The 20,475-nt window shown below is 41.6% G+C and overlaps 1 protein-coding gene across 1 annotated transcript in view; it reads right to left on the bottom strand.

Annotated features, from left to right (window-relative positions):
• ENTPD5 (ectonucleoside triphosphate diphosphohydrolase 5 (inactive)) overlaps positions 1 to 20,475 on the bottom strand; it is a 46,880-nt gene that overhangs the window by 8,092 nt on the left and 18,313 nt on the right. Inside the window, exons 4-13 of the mRNA XM_004739288.2 lie at positions 12,710 to 12,782; positions 9,981 to 10,266; positions 9,252 to 9,331; positions 7,532 to 7,675; positions 3,170 to 3,245; positions 2,853 to 2,888; positions 2,437 to 2,525; positions 2,044 to 2,123; positions 1,148 to 1,209; positions 90 to 191 (exon numbers count right to left, since the gene is read on the bottom strand). Of these exons, the coding sequence (XP_004739345.1) occupies positions 90 to 191; positions 1,148 to 1,209; positions 2,044 to 2,123; positions 2,437 to 2,525; positions 2,853 to 2,888; positions 3,170 to 3,245; positions 7,532 to 7,675; positions 9,252 to 9,331; positions 9,981 to 10,197 (886 nt within the window). The 5' untranslated portion in view covers positions 10,198 to 10,266; positions 12,710 to 12,782. The remainder of the gene's footprint in view (positions 1 to 89; positions 192 to 1,147; positions 1,210 to 2,043; positions 2,124 to 2,436; positions 2,526 to 2,852; positions 2,889 to 3,169; positions 3,246 to 7,531; positions 7,676 to 9,251; positions 9,332 to 9,980; positions 10,267 to 12,709; positions 12,783 to 20,475) is intronic.

Raw genomic sequence — 20,475 nt, 5'->3', positions numbered from 1 at the left:
TCTCTTGAGTTCTGGAAAACATTTCCCACGGAACTTTTCCAGACTTCTACTGCAAAGATAATTTCAACCAGTGAAAAAACATCACTTGCCTTCTTTGTTGCCACCATACTGGTATTTCACACCCCCAAAGATCCACTCTGCTTCCAGCCATCTTGGTAGACAGGCACTTCGGAAAGTGTGTCCATCAATCCCTGAAAGAAGCCAGAGCACAGAGTAAGAGGCAAGGATGTGAGAGCGTGCGTGAAAGTAGAGACACACGCATGCAAGCGAGAAGCCAATCAAGTTGAAAGGAATTACCAAAAAACAGGTAGTTCCATGACTTCATCCTACGACAGGAATTCTTAACTCAGGGTTCACAGATAGGCTCTGTGGGGTTGGTGAACCCTCTGAAACTACAGATAAATTTTTGTGCATCTGTACATTGGGCAGAGGGGTCCATGGCTTTCAACATGTCTCAAAGAAATCCCAAACCTATAAGGTAATGAGTTCCCTCCCGCCTCAAAAAAAGGGGAAAAAATACTGTTCTACTTTTCTCATTAGTTATTGTGAGGCTTAAATGAAATATATTTGGAGATGTTTTGTAAACTCTGAAATGCTATATAATCATTACCACAGTAAGAGTTTACTGTGAGCCAGGAACTGTAAAAAGTATATTAAATGCAAAATCTCATATAAGGTGAGGAACAGGGAAGAGAAAGGTTAGCTAACTTGCCCCAAATCACAAAGCGGGACTGAACCCCGATCTGCCTGCAACCGCTCGACCACCTCTGAAGAGAGGAAGAAAGTTGCTCAGTCACCCCACCTAGCAAGTGGGCTGACGCTGCTCGCTGCACCGCCCCTGTACAACTAAGGGTCTGAGCAAACTGCCAAATTCACTCTTGGAGCTTTGAATTCTGCACACTGCAGCATCCTGGTCAAGGTGTTCGCCCTACATACAGACTTCGTTCTAGAAATGGCTAATAATGTATGCCAAAACAACAGAATGCAACACGAAGTAGAAAAAGAATCTGCTATCATGTCCATTATACAACACATACTACCTAAATGAGCAGAAGCCTTTCATCCACAGAATCACCGTCAAGGAAGAGGAAAGGCAAGCTGAGGATGGGGGTCACTCTCACCAACCAGCACAGGTACCCAGACGAACCTTCTGTTTCCAGGGCTCCCAGGGTTGCGAGTCTTGCAGCTTTCAATCCAAATCCCAAGTAACTGTAAAACACAGGATTGACTAATTTCATGCTGGTCCTGAAGTTCCCCAGCCTAAAGCTAACTCTTTCAAGAGCAGTATGGATTCTCTCCCTCTGGAGGGAGGAAAGCCTTGTTCTCTGTGACCTCTTCAACTTGTGTGGACAAATGGTAAGTTCCGTCCAGTTCAGATCAAGGCCATCCAGAACTTTCCATGCCTATGATTTAAAGGCCAGAGACAGTGACACTTTCTAGGGTCTCACCTTGGGAACCATATCCAGAAAAGCTCTCATTATTTTAGCTTCCAGCCCCACTGGGATCAAATCTAAGGATGGATTTTGAACATCTGAAAACAAACTCAAAAGGAGGTAGCTCCGAGTTTTAGCTGAAGATCCTTCAAGTGTCCTCTCTCTAGAAAAAACTTTTTTTTTTTTAAGTTTATTTATTTTGGGAAGCGTGGGGGAGGGACAGAGAGGGAAAGGGAAAGGCAGGAGCGACAGAGGGAGAGAGAGAAGTGGGACTCCTTGCTGAGCAGGGACCCTGCTTGGGGCTCAATCCCAGGGCCCTGGGATCATGACCTGAGCCAAAGGCAGATGCTTAACTGAGTGAGCCACCCAGGCACCCCTCTCTAGAGAAAACTTTTGACTCCTTAAGTTATATACTTTTGAGACCAAGAATGGAGAAACCTCTTGGGTCCCTGGGCTTCGGTAAGTGGCTTTGGTTTCAGTTACCAGACCTCTGGGGGTTGGCAGAGACTTTGAAAGGCTAGTCAGATGCAATAACAGATGTGAAAATGCTTTGAAAAGTTAGAAGAATCATATAACAGGAAATATTACTCTGCTCTGTCCCCCTCCTCACCTGTGTGTATAGAGCTTATAAGTGCTGTTAAACATTTCAAATGAAGTGAGGTAGCCGCTAGGGGTTTGTTCCAGGGTTTTCTGCAAATCGGAAAAAGCAAAAAGACTATTTAAGATCTGCAAATGTCTGGAGATGTTACCACCACCATCCCTGTCCTTCCCCCAAAAAATCAGAGATGAAAGAAACAGACTAAGCTGCGGATCTCACAAGGCTGGAGAAATCAAAGGGACCGTGAATAGTGAGGGGACAAGGGGAAGTATACCCAGCCATTAATAGACTCCACTCGACCCATCTGTGGCAGAGCTGCTGTCTGAAAATGGGCCACCACTTTCTTGGCACCGTGACATACCTGCCAAGTGGGCTGCTAACCAGGCCTTCATGTAAACAACTCACCTCAAACTGGGGTAGGAACGTAATTTGAGTGGAGGCCCCCCCCAGGTCCAGGGTCCCCACAGTCTCCCGGCTGTGGCCATGCAGCTGACCTGTGAATGAGAGCCAGCTCTGAATATCTTCTGCTTCCGGGACAGCCCAGCACTCCTCTGTCCGCAATCTCTCTCCTGCTCCTGCATCCGGCGGGTGTCCATAAACACTCCACCGCTCCCCAGCCCCGAAGGCTGTTACGTGTGCTAACCTGTAAGGACGCCTGTGGCAGCTGAGGCCTTGAAGACAGGTTACAAACATTAACTTCCTAACTCTTCCTTTCTTTTTGTTTTTTTTTTTAAACACAATACAAGCACACAAGGATATTTACTCTTTGACCCCGTGTGAAACCCAGTTAACGTCTTAGAATAAACTTGAGAATATATTACCTGTCAGAAAATTCACAGTAACCCAAGCTAAGATGCCTGAAAGAGAGAGAAAAACAGAGACTGTAACTCAGAGCATTCCCCTCTGATCTTCCTTGACCTCATTTTTGTTCTTTTTCTCTAAAATTTTGTCTAAAACACACATTTTCCTTTTCCCTATTCTTCCATTTCCTCTTAGCCCATTCCTCCGTGCTTATTTGTCTCTCCTTGTTTAGTTCCTTTTACTTCCACACCCTCATCCCTGTTCCCAGTTCTTTTAATCACATCTTTTATTAACTCTAGCCCTCTCCCCTCAGAACACGTATTAACACTTCTCCCACCTTCATAAGATCCATCCATGATGCTAACACTGTCATCTGGTACCAGGAAAGGTGACTTCTTGAAGATTTCTCTTACCTAGAGAAAAAGGGAAAAACTCTGGATTCCCCAAGGCAATAAAGAAGATTTCCATATTTGGGCTGTATCTTATTAAGCCTTAAAAAACTACACTCTTTATTTCCCTAGATAAAATTTTAGCAGAACATTCCTTTTCCCTAAAAAACTAGAGAAGGAACTACAAAAGCCATTCCTGGTTTCTTGTAAAAACAAAAAACGTAGGGATTCCTCTGACTTTAAAATAAATCTCAACCAAACTATCGAAATGTATAGGTGAACTGGACTTAGAAGGCATATATTTGACGCCCTCCAGCTCAAATCAGGATCCTGTCATTTTTTACAAAGTACCTTATTAATACTGCCTGGGCACGAAGCTAGGAGGACCCTTTCCCACTTGATTTCTTAGACGGCAAGATAAACGGATGGGAGAGAAGAGTTGGGCCTGGGCAGCTCCTGAGGCTACAGAAACATTTCTTGTACTTTCACACCAAATTCTTCAGGCCTTTGGCCGTGCTCATAAAGGGGGCTCATGTCCATAGGCTGGGGTACTCTGCTGTCAGCCCCTGTTAGATTCTGGCACACGGCTAAGGCCTCAAGAGTCCACAGACACCCCAGTTCTAGATTTATTTATCCTGTTTCAGAAGATGGGAATGGACATCTCACCCACTCTTGACTCCCCATAAATAAAGGTCAATGACATGGGTGTTATGTCTTATTTTTTTATATGATTATCATGAGGCAGGGGAGACTTTCCAAACAGAAATAGAACAACTCTGGTCTGCTGGCTGTTCTCATTCCTGACAGGATGAAACACCTCCTGTGAGGACCTCTGGACTCTGTTTCATCCAGGAAAAGCCAGTCAAGTGATCTATAAATAAGCTTTTAAAGCGAAGACAGATGAGCAAACAGGAATAAACACAGCGAGAGAGTTTTCCGCTCTTGCCCTCTCCACTCTTCTCCCCCTGCCCACAGTTTATTCCTAATACAGAAGCCAGAGTGGTGCTTCTTTACTTTTTTTTTTTTTTAAGATTTATTTTTATTTATTTTAGAGAGAGAGAGAGAGAGAGTGCCCATGTGTTGGTGGGGGAAGGGGAGAGGGAGAGAATCTCAAGCTGACTCCACACTGAGCACAGAGCCCAAGGCCAGCTCAACCCCACAACCCCGAGATCAAGACCTGAGCTAAGAGCTGGACCCCTAACCAACCGAGCCATCCAGGCATCCCCAGAGTGGTGCTTTTACAACAGATGTCATATCCTGCCTCTCAGCTCATCCCCTCCAGTGACTTCCTTCTTAGAAAAAAAAACAAAAAAACCAAAGTCCTTACACTTGCCTTTAAGATCCTACATGATAAACCCCTCATGTCTCTCTGACCTCATCATCTACTTCCCTTCCATCACTCACTTCCCCTTCAGCTGCAATGACCTTCAGGATGCCCTTCTTTGAACATACCACACACATTCCATGCTTTAAGCCTTTGCACCTGCTATTTCTTTAGCCTGGAAAATTCTTCCTACAAATGTCTTATATAGCTAGCTTCTTTATTCTTCTCAGGTCCCTGATCAAATGCATCTAATCAGTGAGGTCTTCCCTGACCATCCTGTTTAAAGCAATATCCCTCCACACCAGCACCAGCACTCCCTAGCTGACATTCCCTGTTTTTTCTTTCTCCATATCACCTACAGTACCTGACATACTTTGTAGTGAGTTGTTTAATTTCTGTCCGCTTACAACTAGAATGCAAGCTCTCCAGGACATAAACTGATGTCAGTTTTTGCTCCCTGCAGCATGTCCCCAGGAACTTCACTGGTGCCAGTACATAGTACTGGTGCCAGTACATAGTACATAAATGAATAAATGAATGGGAAATCAGGATTCAGATTCTCATGCAGACCCAGTAGGCAGCTTGTCCTTGGATAAGGGACTTAAGCCCTCTGTGCTGATAGTCACAGGAAAATGGATTTTGAGCTCTGAATTAGCACACATAATAATCATTTTTTGCTGTTCTTTTTTAAAAAAAATTTTATTTATTTACTTGAGAGAGAGCACACACACATGGGGAGGGGCAGAGGGGGAGAGAGAAGGAAAGAATCTTGAGCAGACTCCCAGCTGAGTGCAGAGCCTTACTCAGGGCTCGATCCTATGACCCTGAGATCATGAGCTGACCCAATACCAAAAGTTGGACTCTCAGCCAATGGAGCCACCCAGGCATCCCAACTGGGATTTTTGTTACAATGGGATCCCACCTATAAATATTCTTCACAACATGTAACTTAAATCTTACTAGTTTACATGGTTTTTATGCAAAATAAATGTTCAGTAATGTTAAAAATTTTGAGTTTAAAAAAGCTTTTGACTGGGGCGCCTGGGTGGCTCAGTGGGTTAAAGCCTCTGCCTTCGGCTCGGGTCATGGTCCCAGGGTTCTGGGATTGAGTCCCACATCGGGCTCTCTGTTCGGCGGGGAGCCTGCTTCCTCCCCTCTCTCTCTCTGCCTGCCTCTCTGCCTACTTGTGATCTCTGTCTGTCAAATAAATAAATTAAAAAAAAAAAAAAAAAAAGCTTTTGACTTAAAGTTTTTATCTGAACAAGAAGTTGAAATGGACAAATGGCTAACAGACATATGAAAAGATGCTCAACAACTCTCATCATCAGGGAAATGCAAATCAAAACTACAATGAGATATCATCTTGTACCTGTCCGAATGGCTAAAATAAAAAACACAAGAAACAACAAGTGTTGGGGAGGATGTAAAAAGGGGGGGGGGGGACACTCATGCACTGTTGGTGGGAATGCAAACTGGTACAGCCACTGTGGAAAACAGTATGGGCGTTCCTCAAAAAAAACCAAAACCAACCAAACAAAAAACCCCCAAAAACCAAAAAACCAAAAAAACAATTCAAAGGGATACAAACACCCCTATGTTTATTGCAGCATTATCTACAATAGCCAACTATAAAAGTAGCCCAAGTGTCCTTTGACAAATGATGGATAAAGAAGATGTGGTATATATAAATGATGGACTATTACTCAGCCATAAAGAATTAAATCTTGCCATTTGCAACAACACAAATGGTGTTAGAGTATCATGCTAAGCATAATAAGTCAGAGAAAGACAAAACATATGATATCTTACTCATACGTGGAATTTAAGAACTAAAACAAAGAGACAAACAGAAAAACACACTCTTAACTATAAAGAACAAACAGATGGTTACCAGAGGGGAGGTGAGGGGACATGGGTGAAATAGGTGATGGGGATTAAGGGTGCACTTAACACGATAAGCACTGAGTAATGTTCAGAATTGCTGAATCACTATATTATACACCTGAAACTAGCATAACACTGTATGTTAACTATACTGGAATTAAAATAAAAAATTCAATTAAAAAAAATTTTTATGGGGACGCCTGGGTGGCTCAGTTGGTTAAGCAGCTGCCTTCAGCTCGGGTCATGATCCCAGCGTTCTGGGATCGAGTCCCACATCGGGCTCCTTGCTCCGCAGGGAGCCTGCTTCTCCCTCTGACTCTGCCTTCCACTCTGTCTGCCTGTGCTCGCTCTCGCTCGCTCTCTCTCTCTGACAAATAAATAAATAAATAAATCTTAAAAAAAAATTTTTTTATGATGGGGCGTCTGTGTGGCTCAGTCATTAAGCGTCTGTCTTCAGCTCAGGTCATGATCCTGGGGTCCTGGGATCAAGCCCCACATCAGGCTCCCTGCTCAGCAGGGAGATTTTTTTTTTTTAATCTTTAAATCTTTAAAGATTTTTTTTTTAAATCTTTAAAAAAAAACTTTATGCTGAGAGAAAGAAAACACATAAATGAAGGAACATAAACTGTGTAATTACATTTATATGAAATGTAAGAACAAGAAAAACTAATCTACAATGGTAGTAAGCAGATCAGTGGTTGCCTGACTTTAGGGGAAGGGAAAAACGAGTGCAAAGGGGTATAAGGAAACGTCTGTATCTGTCAAAATTCATTTAATGGTACACTTAAAACATACAAATTTTAAGTTCTACCTCAATAAAGTGGGCTAAACAGAATTTGTGATTCTGCTTTAACAAGGTAGGAGAATCAAGAATATCATGGACAGAAAGTCCTTTAAACTTTAGGAAAAGCTGTATAAATTCAAGAGCAATGGTTAAATATGTAAATAAGCAGCTAGAATAAGAGCACAGTTACCCCAGCGCCTTAGCCATGGTGGAATACTGAAGGCAGCCGTCACACACTGAAGAGCTAAAAACCCACAAATAAAATATTCACATGGGGAAAAAGAAACATCCAAGATGCAAAAAAACTTCAAAAGTTACCTCAAAAAGCAGAGCCTGGGCTTTCTGTTCAGGCAGTAAGCGCAGTCCCGCTGTTGCCTTCAGGACCACTGGGGTTCTTTTCCAGTGACTTCGGGGGATTGAGTCTTTCGCCACCTCTAGGAGTCCTTGAACAGTCTCAGCACCCTTCAAGAGAGGTGACCTACTCATCCAGTGAACAGTTATTTAGGGGCACTTGTCTCTTCCCTTAACATGTTCTGGAGGTATTAAGAGTGAGGCAGCAGAGGGCTCCAACCACTCTCTGCTCTGGAGGAGAAGAAACCCAGAGAAGTAGGTTTCTTTGAGGGAAAATCCATTTAATTTTGATTGAGTAATAACAGAAATGATTCTGTTATAGCATGGTCATTTTAACTGTTATTTTGTGTCTCATAAATTAGCTTGAGGCCAGAAAGTTAGGTATAGTAAAGAAAACACTGGATGTGGAGTCAGAAGGCTTGCTTGCTAGCCCTGTGGCTTAACAAAGGGGCTTGGTTTCCTCCATATATATATATAAACATATATATATATGAGGGAGATACACCTCAGACCACTAGAAAACCGGTGAATGCATTAGATGAGGCAGAGTGTGTGTACTTGCCACACAAATGCTGGTATACAGAACACGTCAGGTTCATATCTGCATCACTAGTACCTACACGCAGAGTACATAGCAGATCCTCAATTTATGAAATTAAAAACCATTATTTTAAATCCACTGTTTCCCTGAGTGAACATCTAATCTGACAACAGGCTGCCTCTAAATCATTCTAATTATTAGCAACCACAACACAATCTTCTCTAAATGTCAAAATCAGTTTCTGATAATGTAGTTTGCTTTCAACAGCTCCTAATTTTCTGATGCATTTACCACTTCATAACAGTATGCTGAGAAAATAAACTTCTTCTCAGTTCTTCACGTTCAAGCCACTTTTTCTTAGATTATATTCTTAAGTAATCTTTACACACAACATGGGGCTCAAACCTACAACCCCTGAGATCAAGAGTCGCATGTTCTCCCAGCTGAGCCAGCCAGATGCCCCAAGGTATTTTTCCCCCAAGCCATTTTTTAATATAAGGTTTTCCTTTGGTCAATGATTATGCTTATAACACAGAACGATACCTTCACATTTGCTTCCAAACTTCAATATTCTGCTTTGTTCTATTTCAGTGTGGCCTCTGACACAGTGGGTGTAGCACATTATGGGTGCTCGAATGTGAAATACAGTGACGACAAAACTCTCCATTCATCCTCTAATACCAAAGATTTTTGTTTTCATGAGTTTTTTGCCTAATTTCCAGAGTACAAACATGCACGGTCTGTCCCAGACCAGGGTACTTGGAAACAAAGTTCACTGGGTCCACGCTGCCTCAACCGCCCTGCTGATACCTCACACTCAAAGAGAACTCCATGTCCACCTCCTGCATCTGCGCTCATCAAGGCGGTTGACAGCTTCCACTCAAAACCTTAAACAGTAAATACAAAGGGCACGAGCTCTAGAAAGGTGGCGCCATCCGTGCATGTCCACCATCTGTTCCAGCTTCCTTCTGCCTACGCCCTGGTGAGCTCAGGGTGTATGATTTCTGGCATATAGCTGAGGACAGAAAACTGGTCTTACACAGGGTCTCAGTATCAGCAGTGAACAGCACGAGATATTTAACAGCAGCTGTGTGGTAAAATTATCAAAGCATTAAGAATCTAAACATCTAATTGTAAAAAACTCACCTGCTTTGGTTGATCTACAAAAGCAGAAAGTCCTGGCTTCACAGATTCAAAGATTTCCCCTTCCAGAATTGGAAGCTGTCCTATTTTGTCCATGGAACAAAACAGAAGTGAGTTGGCTAATTACCAAAAGTTAGGCTGCTTTTGATAGTGGGCTCTGTATCATATGGCCCACTAGATTAACCTGCTATTCCTCCAAGCCATCCCAAGTAATCCCACCTGTGAGGAGTGGCTTGCAGGAGTATTGAGTAGGGGGACAAAAGATGACAGGCGATTCTCAAGAGTCCCTCTGGCATTTCTCAGGATGATCACCTAGCTCCTACTGCTGCCCCTAGGCTCTATGTGTAACTTGAGAACACTGGAAATTCAGAAAAAGTTCATCTTCAAGGTCCCCTGATCTCCTTCTCCACGGATGGCAGTGATCCTCTCTCAAGACCACATCTAATATTCTCCATACTCTGACCCTAGAGCATCAACCACCTTTAGAGAAAAGGACAAATTAAAGCTATATTTCTTGGACATATGGGTTTCAGACTACAGGCAACCCAGATCCAATCTCACACTTAATTAAACCATATATTCAATGACAGCCCAAAATCTTCTCTGAAGAAAGACATTCAGTAGCTGTAAATTACCATAATTCATATCGCATTCACTCAGCACATTTGTTTCTGGAAGGAGATGCTGAAGTGTGGATTAATAGGCACTGGTGAGGGTACCAGTTGAACTCACCTGGTATTTTCTGCACAAAGGTGTAAACATGAATTCGCGTTCCAGTGCTCCCTGCATCAAACATAATTCCATACAATGTGCTGGCACTGACATTGATGGGGCACATGGAAGATAGGAAGACACCTTCAAACCAAGTCTGCTGGTCTCTGTGGAAGACAGTGCTGCAAACACAGGATGCCACCAGCATGAGAAAGGCTGCCCCCCAGGTAGTGGCCATTCTCTTCCCAAGATGTGGTGAGTCTAGGCTTTTGTTGCAGAAGCAGTGCTGGTCATTCACCTGCAGTGGCTTATAGGACAAAGAAACACATGGTTAGGCCAACTGGTCTTTTGTTTATACCTGTAAAGGAAGAAACACCCACTAGAGAAATCCCACCCCTTCCCCCAAGGTGCTCCTTCTCTATTTTTCCTAACCAGCACAACAAGCTAGACCAGGGTAACACAGGCTCCTAACACCTTGTTCTGAAGAGTATCTTGTTGCAAAAAGAAAAATGGGATTTAAAAGATATTTCCCCATTCTCTGCTTTCAATTGTAGGGTGGGATCTCTCATACTCAAGGCTTTCTCTGCCACTCTGCTCTTATTGTTGAGTCTAATTGTCTTCTTTTCCATTTTGGCAATTTTGTCTCTAGATCATACACTTAACTCTCCCTCCCTTTTTCCCTCACCTTTGTTTTTGTTTTTTTAGATTTTTTTTTTTTTTTAATTTGACAGACATGGGGCTTGAACTCACAACCCACAGATCAACAGTTGCACGTTCCTTCAACTGAGCCAGCCAGGCTTTTGGACACTACGGTTTTAAAAAACACAAGTAGGCAGAGAGGCAGGCAGAGAGAGAGGGAGAAGTAGGTTCCCCGCTGAGCAGAGAGCCCGATATGGGACTCGATCCCAGGACCCTGAGATCAGGACCCCAGCTGAAGGCAGAGGCTTAACCCACTGAGCCACCCAGGTGCACCCCCCCTCCTTTGTTTTTGATTGATATAAGAGGTTTCAATTTCTGAATTAAAGTCATAAAGTTACAAAGAAGTTAGAAAGTCCTAGCATTGGGGTGTCTACAGCCTCTAAAATTCCAGCTACTGGACCACTACCTGTGACCAATAATATTGCCAGTGGCTTGTACATGCAATCGCATTTTAGGGAAATCAGCTTCATTTAAAAACTTAAATAGACCATTGTGGTTTTTTGTTTTTTGTTTTCTTTTAGTTTATTTATTTAAGAAATCTCTACACCCAACATGGGGCTTGAACTCACAACCCACAGATCAACAGTTGCATGTTCCTTCAACTGAGCCAGCCAGGCTTTTGGATACTACGGTTTTAAAAAACATCCTTCACAGGGGCGCCTGGGTGGCTCAGTGGGTTAAAGCCTCTGCCTTCAGCTCAGGTCATGATCCCAGGGTCCTGGGATCGAGCCCCACAGCTCGATCAAGTAGAGCCTCCAGCTCCACAGGGAGCCTGCTTCCTCCTCTCTCTCTGCCTGCCTCTCTGCCTACCTGTGATATCTGTCAAATAAATAAATAAAATCTTTAAAAAAAAAAATCCTTCATAGGTTTCAGGCCATGTTATCCCAGTAAGAACTTAAGGCAGTTGGGGGTTCCTGGGTGGCTCAGTCAGTTAAACATCTGACTCTTAATTTTGGCTCAGGTCATGATCTCAGGGATATAAGACCTGACCTGGCATCAGGCCCCACATTTGGCATGGAGCCTGCTTAGGATTCTCTCCCTCTCCCTGCACCCCATATCTTTAAAAAAAAAAAAAAAAAAAAAAAAGACAAAAAAACAAAGCAACAACAACTACAACAAAAGACCAAAAAAACACTTAAGGCAGATGGGCAAATGAAGCCAGAGAGGTTCAATGACTTGCAAAAAATCCAAAAGCAGGTCAATAGTGAAATCTTGATTAGAAATCAGTCTTCACTCTTGCCAACCTTTCTTCTTCTCTGATTTCAAAAGCCTCCCTTATGGCAAGTTACTACTGCCTTTATTTCTTAATATGTTCTTAGCAAAGACAAAAATCTTAGCATTAGTGCTTGGCTTTAATTTCGATCTGTGTATCATGGCAGGTTGGATACAAATGATGCTGAAAACCTAGAGTAGGGTTACATGAAAAAAAATGTCTCCTGGATGAGCTATATTGTCTTTGCTCTAGGCTTCATTACCTTCTGGTATTCATAAAGAATGCTACACCAATCCTCTAACATTTAAGTCTTCCTTAATTGCCCTTTATGTACTTTGCTCAAAACAGTTTTGAGTGTCCTGTTTGAGCTTTCATCTCTGGACTTCTCCTTATGTAAACAGGTGGTTAAACAAGATCTAATTCCAAAGTTCCCACTATACAGTCCCTTGATTTCCAACAGAATAACTGAGTATATCTGGAATATAGACCAAGGATTCTCAGTCATTCTCAAGTTTGTAACGTCCTTGGGTTCATTTTATCAAAATGTTTCTCTTCCCAAAGGTGAGATATTATATAAAATAATGTAAATGAAAGTTAATTGCATTTGGGGTTTAAACTATTTAAAATAACTACAGTAGTTCTGAGGGAGTAAAAGGCAGAGTTAGAATAATCAGTTGGAACACAATTCAAGGCTGGACTTCTACTTGATAGTTAAGAATAAAGGTTTTGGCTAGGAAAAAACCAAAAACCAAAAACCTTTTATAGAGTCTTAAAGGAAACTTTACCCCAGCAAAACAACACTGAAGTAGGGGAGCTGCCTGGGCAGATTCATACTCACATTTTAAATCACTCCCTTTGGCTGATTCTTCTTTCACAGCAAACAGGCCAGTCATGTAGATCAATCTAAATAACTGAAAACAAAAACTACCCTTTCAGATTCTCTGAGTATTAATGGACACTTGCTTTGTCCAGAGGTCAAGACATACCCAGTCTCTGGTCCCTTTTTCCCTCGGGAAGAACAGTTAAGGCGTTCCAGTCACCAGCCTTCCTCTACCTGTGTCTAGTTCCACACAAGCTTCTCAGGGCTCACTCATATTTTCTCTATTATTGTGGTTTCTGAAAAACCTCTCCAGCTTCGATTTCCATGAAGCAAACATTTGTTTTTCTTCCAAAAGAGATTTCAAGGGGGGAAAAAATGCATGCTAGGTATCTGTTTTCATGGAGTGAAAAAGTGCAGAGTCATACCAGGTGTTCAAGAGTAAATAAACAGTAGATTTTAGAGAAAGTAAAGGGTGAAAATATCCAGTACCTTCTGCTTTCAATCCCTGTTTTCTAACACCATTTCTAATGTCATTTTTAAGATTCACTAAGAATGGTATTAGAAAGGCTTACAATTGAATGGCATCCTTTTTCATGTGACCCCAGCCCTCAAAGTTTGCTCATTTTGTCGTCTTTGCTCTAAATGTCACCTTCTAGAGAATTTCTCTGTCTACTTTATTTAAAATTGCAACCCACCGGGCCACATGCACTTCTACCTTCTTTCCCTGTTTATTTTTTTCCATAGCACTTTCCATCTTCTGTATAATTTATACTTTAGTGTTTTTGTTTTTTTTCAGATTCCCTGCTCCCTGCCATCCTCAAGTGAGCTATCTATGGGTGGGAATTTTTGTCTGTTGTATACACTGATGTGTTCCTGGCACTGGAATGGTGCTAGCACACAGTAGGTATTGAATAAATACTCTGAAAAGATAAACAGTGACCCAATAACTCAGGCACTGAATCCTATCCATTTAACAAGTATACAATAGCTGGCTTCTTTCCAACAGGAGATTAATTACCTACCCTTTGGAAGATCACGATTTCAAACCTCCACGAGGCAGGATTGTTCTCCCAAATGTGTCAACTATATATTTTCTATGCTACTCAAAATAAAGCAGCTAGTCAAGTTTACTTCCTACAGACTGGGGAGCACACATATTCGTGTACTGAAATTCACTCCTCTCAAAACTGGTCTTCTCCACATCTCTTGCTCACTTTCGTCTCTTCACCCGAACAAAGTCCCCTCATCAATTCTTTTGAGACCTTGGTGCCAGCTAGTGTTTGTCACTGTTCTCATTTCCTCCAAGGTCTTTTCAATATATCTTTGTCTCTAGAGTAAACACTAATACTCCCTAGGCACCCTCCCTAGAGTTTCACACTCTGGAGTCCCTTCTTCGTGTCACCCACAGACAGACAATCCCACAGAACCTGGGTCCCTTTTGGGTGCTCACCTGCTCATGTCTGCCTGTTCCCCATGAATTCTTGCTTTCGCTGTTGGTTGCCTTTTGCTCTCTGCCCCTATTTCAGCCCTTCTGAATCAATCAAGCGAGCTTCATGAACCACATTCACCTTTGTGCTAGTTTGCAAATAACTACGTGGCGTTTTGTTAACTCATTCCCTTCTTGATCCTTCGCTCCTCCCTTAGTCACTTTTTTTTCTGGGTACTCATGATTGTCTGGTTCATCTACTTTTGTGAGAGTTAACTGCCAACTAGTGGCATTATTGCTTGTAGGGCCAAAGTTGCTCAGGAACTGAATTCTGTGTTTTTACACAGGACATTGATTATCTACTAATGTTTTTATATTATTAAATAACATTATATTTATAGTTACAAAATATGTAACTACATAATAATGTTATCAATTCCCTACTATTTCATGTTTTTACAACCTTAGCCTAAGAGTAGGAAAGTTAATTGCATTCCTTGATAGCTTCTATCCTTGTGATTTAGAAAGCTGGGTATTAAACTGTCTAATTAACAAGCATTTACTGAATGTCTAATGTACACCAGATGCTGTGCTAGCTTAGATACAAAAGAGGAATCAGATACAGGCCCAGCTCTTGGGGCTTCAGCTTACTAGAAGAAAAAGAGCAACAGCTATAATGTTCATACTGTGGGAAGTTCTCTTATGGGAATATGCGGAATATTACAGGATTGGACTTAAGAGGAAAGTAACTTGTCTCAGAAGGGGAAGGGTGGAGGTAGGAGGGAGAGGCGGCTCCTTAAGGGATAAGAGGCCTGAGCTGAGTCCTAAATCCGAGGTAGGAATTAACCTGGTGAAGTGACATAAGGAGAACCCTGAGAAACTTTTAAGTATTAAACAGATGGAGTACAGAGGACCAGAACAGAGCACAAGTGTGAGAAAGGACCTGAGGGCACTGAATCAGATTTCAAAAAAGAGTGGACTTAATTTCATTTAACAGTTCCATGGTAACACCTGCCTGTTAATTAAATCTTTCTATTCCCTCCCAAAACAAATATTAGTATTGACTGAACTGAATAAGATGACACAGTATTTCTCAACAGTTTAAAATAATAGAATGGGACAGATGACTTGAAAGTTCCACCAGAAAGTCTTAGGGAAGCTCCCACTGCCAATTCTCCTGAGCTCCACAGAGAAGTTGGTTTTTAACATAGTTAAAAATTAGACATAATTCAAGTTTAAAATGTAACCAGAATGAAAATTTTAAACAATAAGCTGAACTACAAAAATGGATTAGCTAAACCACCCAGAGCATAAGTTAGTCAAGCAGAGCAAAACCAAGACTGGTCTAATTAGTTAAGTCTGAAACAGATTCAGCACAGTGAGCAATGCCTCATTTGGGAATATAAGTTAGGACCTACATACCCAATACCAGGGACCAGGAGCCCTAGAGCACTCTGCTATCTGAATGGTGACTAAGGTGAGGGTACATGATTGCTATCTTTTGTATATTGTATATCAATCAAACTCCAGTACTAAGCCTGGAACGTGTTAGACATCAGTAAATTTCTCATGAATAGACGTGGTACAATTGAGTTAATAATATCTGGAGACAAAAGCATCAGGGAAGGGGGTGCCACCTTCCCCAGTGTCTTACTCTGGCTATGTATCACATACCCAGCTCCCCATTTGAATCTTATTTATTCACATATTCATTCATTTAGTCATTCCAAAATTACCAGTTGCCCAGTGTTACTTACAAGTATGGCACGCAAAGATGAATCATCTTAGACCTGCCCTTTAAGAGAATACAGTAAACAGGAAAAAAAAAAAAAACAACAACCATGTGTCCATTAACTACCTCTGTAAAGTTAAAATGTGACAAGTAGCTCAGTTACCACGCTCTGAGACTTCAAAGCAGGGAGAGATTATGTCTATCTGGAATAACTGAGAAGGCTTTGCGAAAGAAATGGCATTTGAAGAGGGTCCTGAGAAGGGGCATTGAGACAGGAGAGGAGTGATTTTCATGAAACAATGATTTAAGACATGAAGGTAGAAAAGGGATGGAGGCCTCTGGGGAATAGCGAACATACCAGTCTGACTATCTGTGACAGGAAATAAAGTTGGAAAGGCAAAGTCAGGTCAGACAGTACAGCACACCAAATACTTGAGTTTAGACGAAACTCTGTAGGGAATGGGAAGCCACTGAAGACTGTGAGTAAGGGAGTGTCACAAACAAGAATCTGGCTGTTAGATGTAAGAAAGACTGAAGCGGGGAGACTTAGTAGGCTCCATTCCAGTGTCTAATTCTACAAATGTTCCCTACTGCCCACTAAGTGCGAGGTGCTGGAGAATTAAATGTGAATAAATGGACGTTTTGATTCAAGATGCTCAGTCTGGCAGAGATGGCATAGACACAAATAACTACACCTTCTTAAGTTAATCATAAAAACACTAAAGGAACCCCAAGTCTTAAAGGACTAACTCTACCTACAGGACTAGGAAAGGCGTCATGAGATGACATTTGAACTGATAATGCACAATGACCAGAACTACGTAAATAATACAGACATGTGGATAAAGACCAGAGGGACTACAAAAAGTTGAAAAGAGGTAAGTATACTATGGATGGTTTGATTTCATTTTTTGATTTCCTCAAAAATTTCTGTCATAAAGATTTCAGAAACAAAACAAAAACAAAAAGTAGACTGTAGTGGAAAAGTATAGAAGAGAGGGTTAGCATTTAATGCAGAGGAAAGACTGTGGTCAAAGGAACACAGACTGAGCTAATAGTAATAGCGGCTGTGACATTAATGCTTGCCAGGCACTGTTAAGTATTATATATATGTTATCTCATTTAATCTTACAAAACCACTCTGTGAGGTAGGTTCTGTTTATTAACATCCCCATTCTAAAATGAGAAAACTGAGGCATAAGAAGCTAGGTAAGACCACATAGTAGCAAGCAAAATTAGTCAGAAATCAAACCCAAACAGTGTAATTCCAGAGTCCACAGTTTTAACCAGTAGATCAGCCAGGGAAGGGTTATCTAGAACAACTCCAGAGAAAAATGGATATGGGGATGGGAGGAGAAGGTAGAGCAGAGAAGAATCATCAGAGATGAAGCTGAGAAGTGAGACCGGCATTGAAATGCAGAAGTCTTACAGCAGTTTGATCTCCTGCCTATACATGACCAAAACCTTTTGCTCTCTGTTCTGCTGATTCTACCTTCATTACATTCCCAGAATCTGACCATTTCTGATCACTCATTGCTACCACCTTGGCCCAAGCCACCATCATCTCTCATGTGATTTACTCTAATACTGTCTTAGCACTTCTCTGCTTTTACTCTCAGTCCCCTGGAGTCTATTTTTAATAAGCAACCAAAGCCATCCTTTTAAAATATGTTACAGCACGTCTCTCCTCACAAAATCCAACAACGTCTTCCCATTTCCCCCAAAGGAGCAATATTCTAACAACAGCTTTCATGGATCCATTTACTCTGCCTCCCCTGCCCCCCGATCACCTTATTCACTCCCCCAATATTGACATCTGCATGCAAGTCAAACTTGCCCCTGCCTAGGGTCTTGCCCTAGCTGTCCCTGCTGTCTGAAACCTACATCCACTTGATGAATTCCTGCAACTCCTCCAAATCATTGTTCAAAGGCTACTTTCTTATTGAGACCTAGCTTTAATACTAACCTCCCTCCCTCATGTGTCCCTTACCGCTGCCCGCTCTCTCAATATCCCTTACTCCGATCTTTTTCTGCTTTCTATCGCACCTCATCACACTCTAACATGTTAGTTTATGTATTGTCTATTATCTGTGTTCCTCTGATAGAATATAAGCTCCTAGAGAGTAGGAATCTTTGTTTACTGATGTAGCCCGAGCAACTCACTTACTCAAAGGAAACTGACAATAGGAATAAATTGCAAAGTGATATAAGAAGGAAAAGGAAAAAATGGGGCACCTGGTTGAGCATCTGTCTTTGGCTCAAGTCATGATCTCGGGGTCCTGGAATCAAGCCCTGCCTCGAGATCCCTGCTCAGCAGGAAGTCTGCTTCTCCCTCTTCCTCTGTTCCTCCCTCATCCTTGTACTCTCTCTCTCAAATAAATAAAATTTTTAGAAAAGGGGGAAAAGAATATATACTTATATAAATAAATTTTAAGAGAATTAATAAATGCCTAATCTAGTAATACTGTTTTAGGAGAAACAATAATTTTATATTTCTGAATCTATTGGTTTTATAGCTATATTGAATTTCTTTAATCAAATACACTGTTAAAATTGTAATAAACTGAAGTAACTTACCCCCCCCCAAATCTAAAGGGCACTAAATATCATTTACATTGTCTAAGTTCTCTGCTATTTATCAAACCAGTAAGTATTTGGGATGCTGTACATTGTTTACCTACTGTAGCACAACAAATAATCTCAATACTTAGTTGCTTAAAACAATAATATACATTAATTATCTCACAGTTTCTGTAGTTCAGGAATTTGGGAGTGACTTAATTGGGTAGTTCTGTCTCAGGGTTTCTCAGGATACTAGAGTCAAGATGCAGGCTGGGGCTACACTCAACTGAAGGCTTGACTGACGCTGAAAGCCCACCTCCAAAATGGTTCACTCAGTGGCAGAGAGCTGATGCTGCTTGTTGGAAGGAATCCTCAGCTGCTTCCATGTGGACTCTCCAAAGAACCTTGAATATCTTTACAACAGGGTGGCCGGCTCCTCCAGAGTCGGAAATCCAAGAGAGAGCAAGGCAGAAGCAGCAATGTTTTTTTATGATTTAGCCCTTATAAGTCATACATTATTACTTCCCCCATATTCCATTGGTCCTACAGACCAACCCTGACGAAATGTGTGAGAGGACAGGCATGAATACTAGGAGGCAAGGATCAGTGGGAGCCATCTGAGAGGCTATTGCAAGTTATAACCAGTATTTGCATAATATTTTGTGTTCATCCCTTTTTTTTTCAGTTTATAAGTATTTCTATTAACGGAGCTTATACTCTTCTTATTTTAGGAACTACATGTTATTCCAATGATATTAACTCTAAAAAATTAAAAACAGAATAGACTCAATTTCTCTGAAAATATCATATCCTACCACTTGATGCTTTTCATTTTTTTGCAAAGATTTTATTTGAGAAAGAGAGTGAGTGAACACAAGCGTGGGAGGCGGGCAGAGGAACAGAATCTTTTTTTTTTTAATTTTTTTTTTAAAGATTTTATTTATTTATTTGACAGAGAGAGACCACAAGTAGGCAGAGAGGCAGGCAGAGAGAGAGAGAGAGGAGGAAGCAGGCTCCCTGCTGAGCAGAGAGCCCGATGCGGGACTCGATCCCAGGACTCTGAGATCATGACCTGAGCCGAAGGCAGCGGCACAACCCACTGAGCCACCCAGGCGCCCGAGGAACAGAATCTTAAGCAGACTCCATCCACTCTGAGCCTGATGTGGGGCTCGATCTCATGACCTGGAGATCACAGCCTGAGCCAAAACCAAGAGTCAGATGTTTAACCAACTGAGTCACCAATATTTTACTTAAGGAAAAGCATTCAAGTCAGAAAAACTACAACTCATAAAATATCCTGCTTGTTCCTAAGGATGAAAGGAATCTAAATACTTCAAAAAAGTCAGATATATTTAGGAAAGAGAAGGGAGAAAATAAACGACCCACTATATATATATATTTTTAAATTTTATTTATTTATTTATTTGACAGAGAGAGAGAGATCACAAGTAGGCAGAGAGGCCAGCAGAGAGAGAGGAGGAAGCAGGTTCCCTGCTGAGCAGGGAGCCCGATACGGGCCTTGATCCCAGGACCCTGAGATCATGACCTGAGCCGAAGGCAGAGGCTTTAACTCACTGAGCCACCCAGGCGCCCAGGACCCACTATATTTGTTAAGATTTTAACCATCCATTAATAACTGAATAATAAACCTAACAGTGAAATGAAATGCTCAATCAAGGAAAGTATAGAGTGAAAATAATTATATTAACAGAATAACAACTTTATTCATGCTATATATAGAAAGAACATTTCCAATCAGACAATGGTAGCATTAATACTTAGGTACTGAAGAGGTATCTGGTAGAAAGGGATAAGACTGACAACTGGCACAGATACGAAAACCACTGAAAACCTTTATAACAAGCATTTTCTGAGCATCAACAAAATGAAAAGGGGTTATTAAGTAATCAGCTTGTTTTAGAATGCTGCCAAAGAGCTGTAATAAGACTTGTAAGCATGGAAACTACAGGGGAAGAGATGGAACAGGGAGAACTTTCCAACAGCAGGAGTTGTGCTGGTGGTGAGGAGAGGATTCTCACCCCAAGGGCCCAGCTCAAGTCTGAT

This window comes from Mustela putorius, unplaced genomic scaffold (genome assembly GCF_011764305.1).
Source record: "Mustela putorius furo isolate JIRA1106 unplaced genomic scaffold, ASM1176430v1.1 tig00000129_pilon_pilon_pilon, whole genome shotgun sequence".
Classification (NCBI taxonomy): Eukaryota; Metazoa; Chordata; class Mammalia; order Carnivora; family Mustelidae; genus Mustela; species Mustela putorius.
This window is presented reverse-complemented; position numbering and strand designations above follow the sequence as displayed.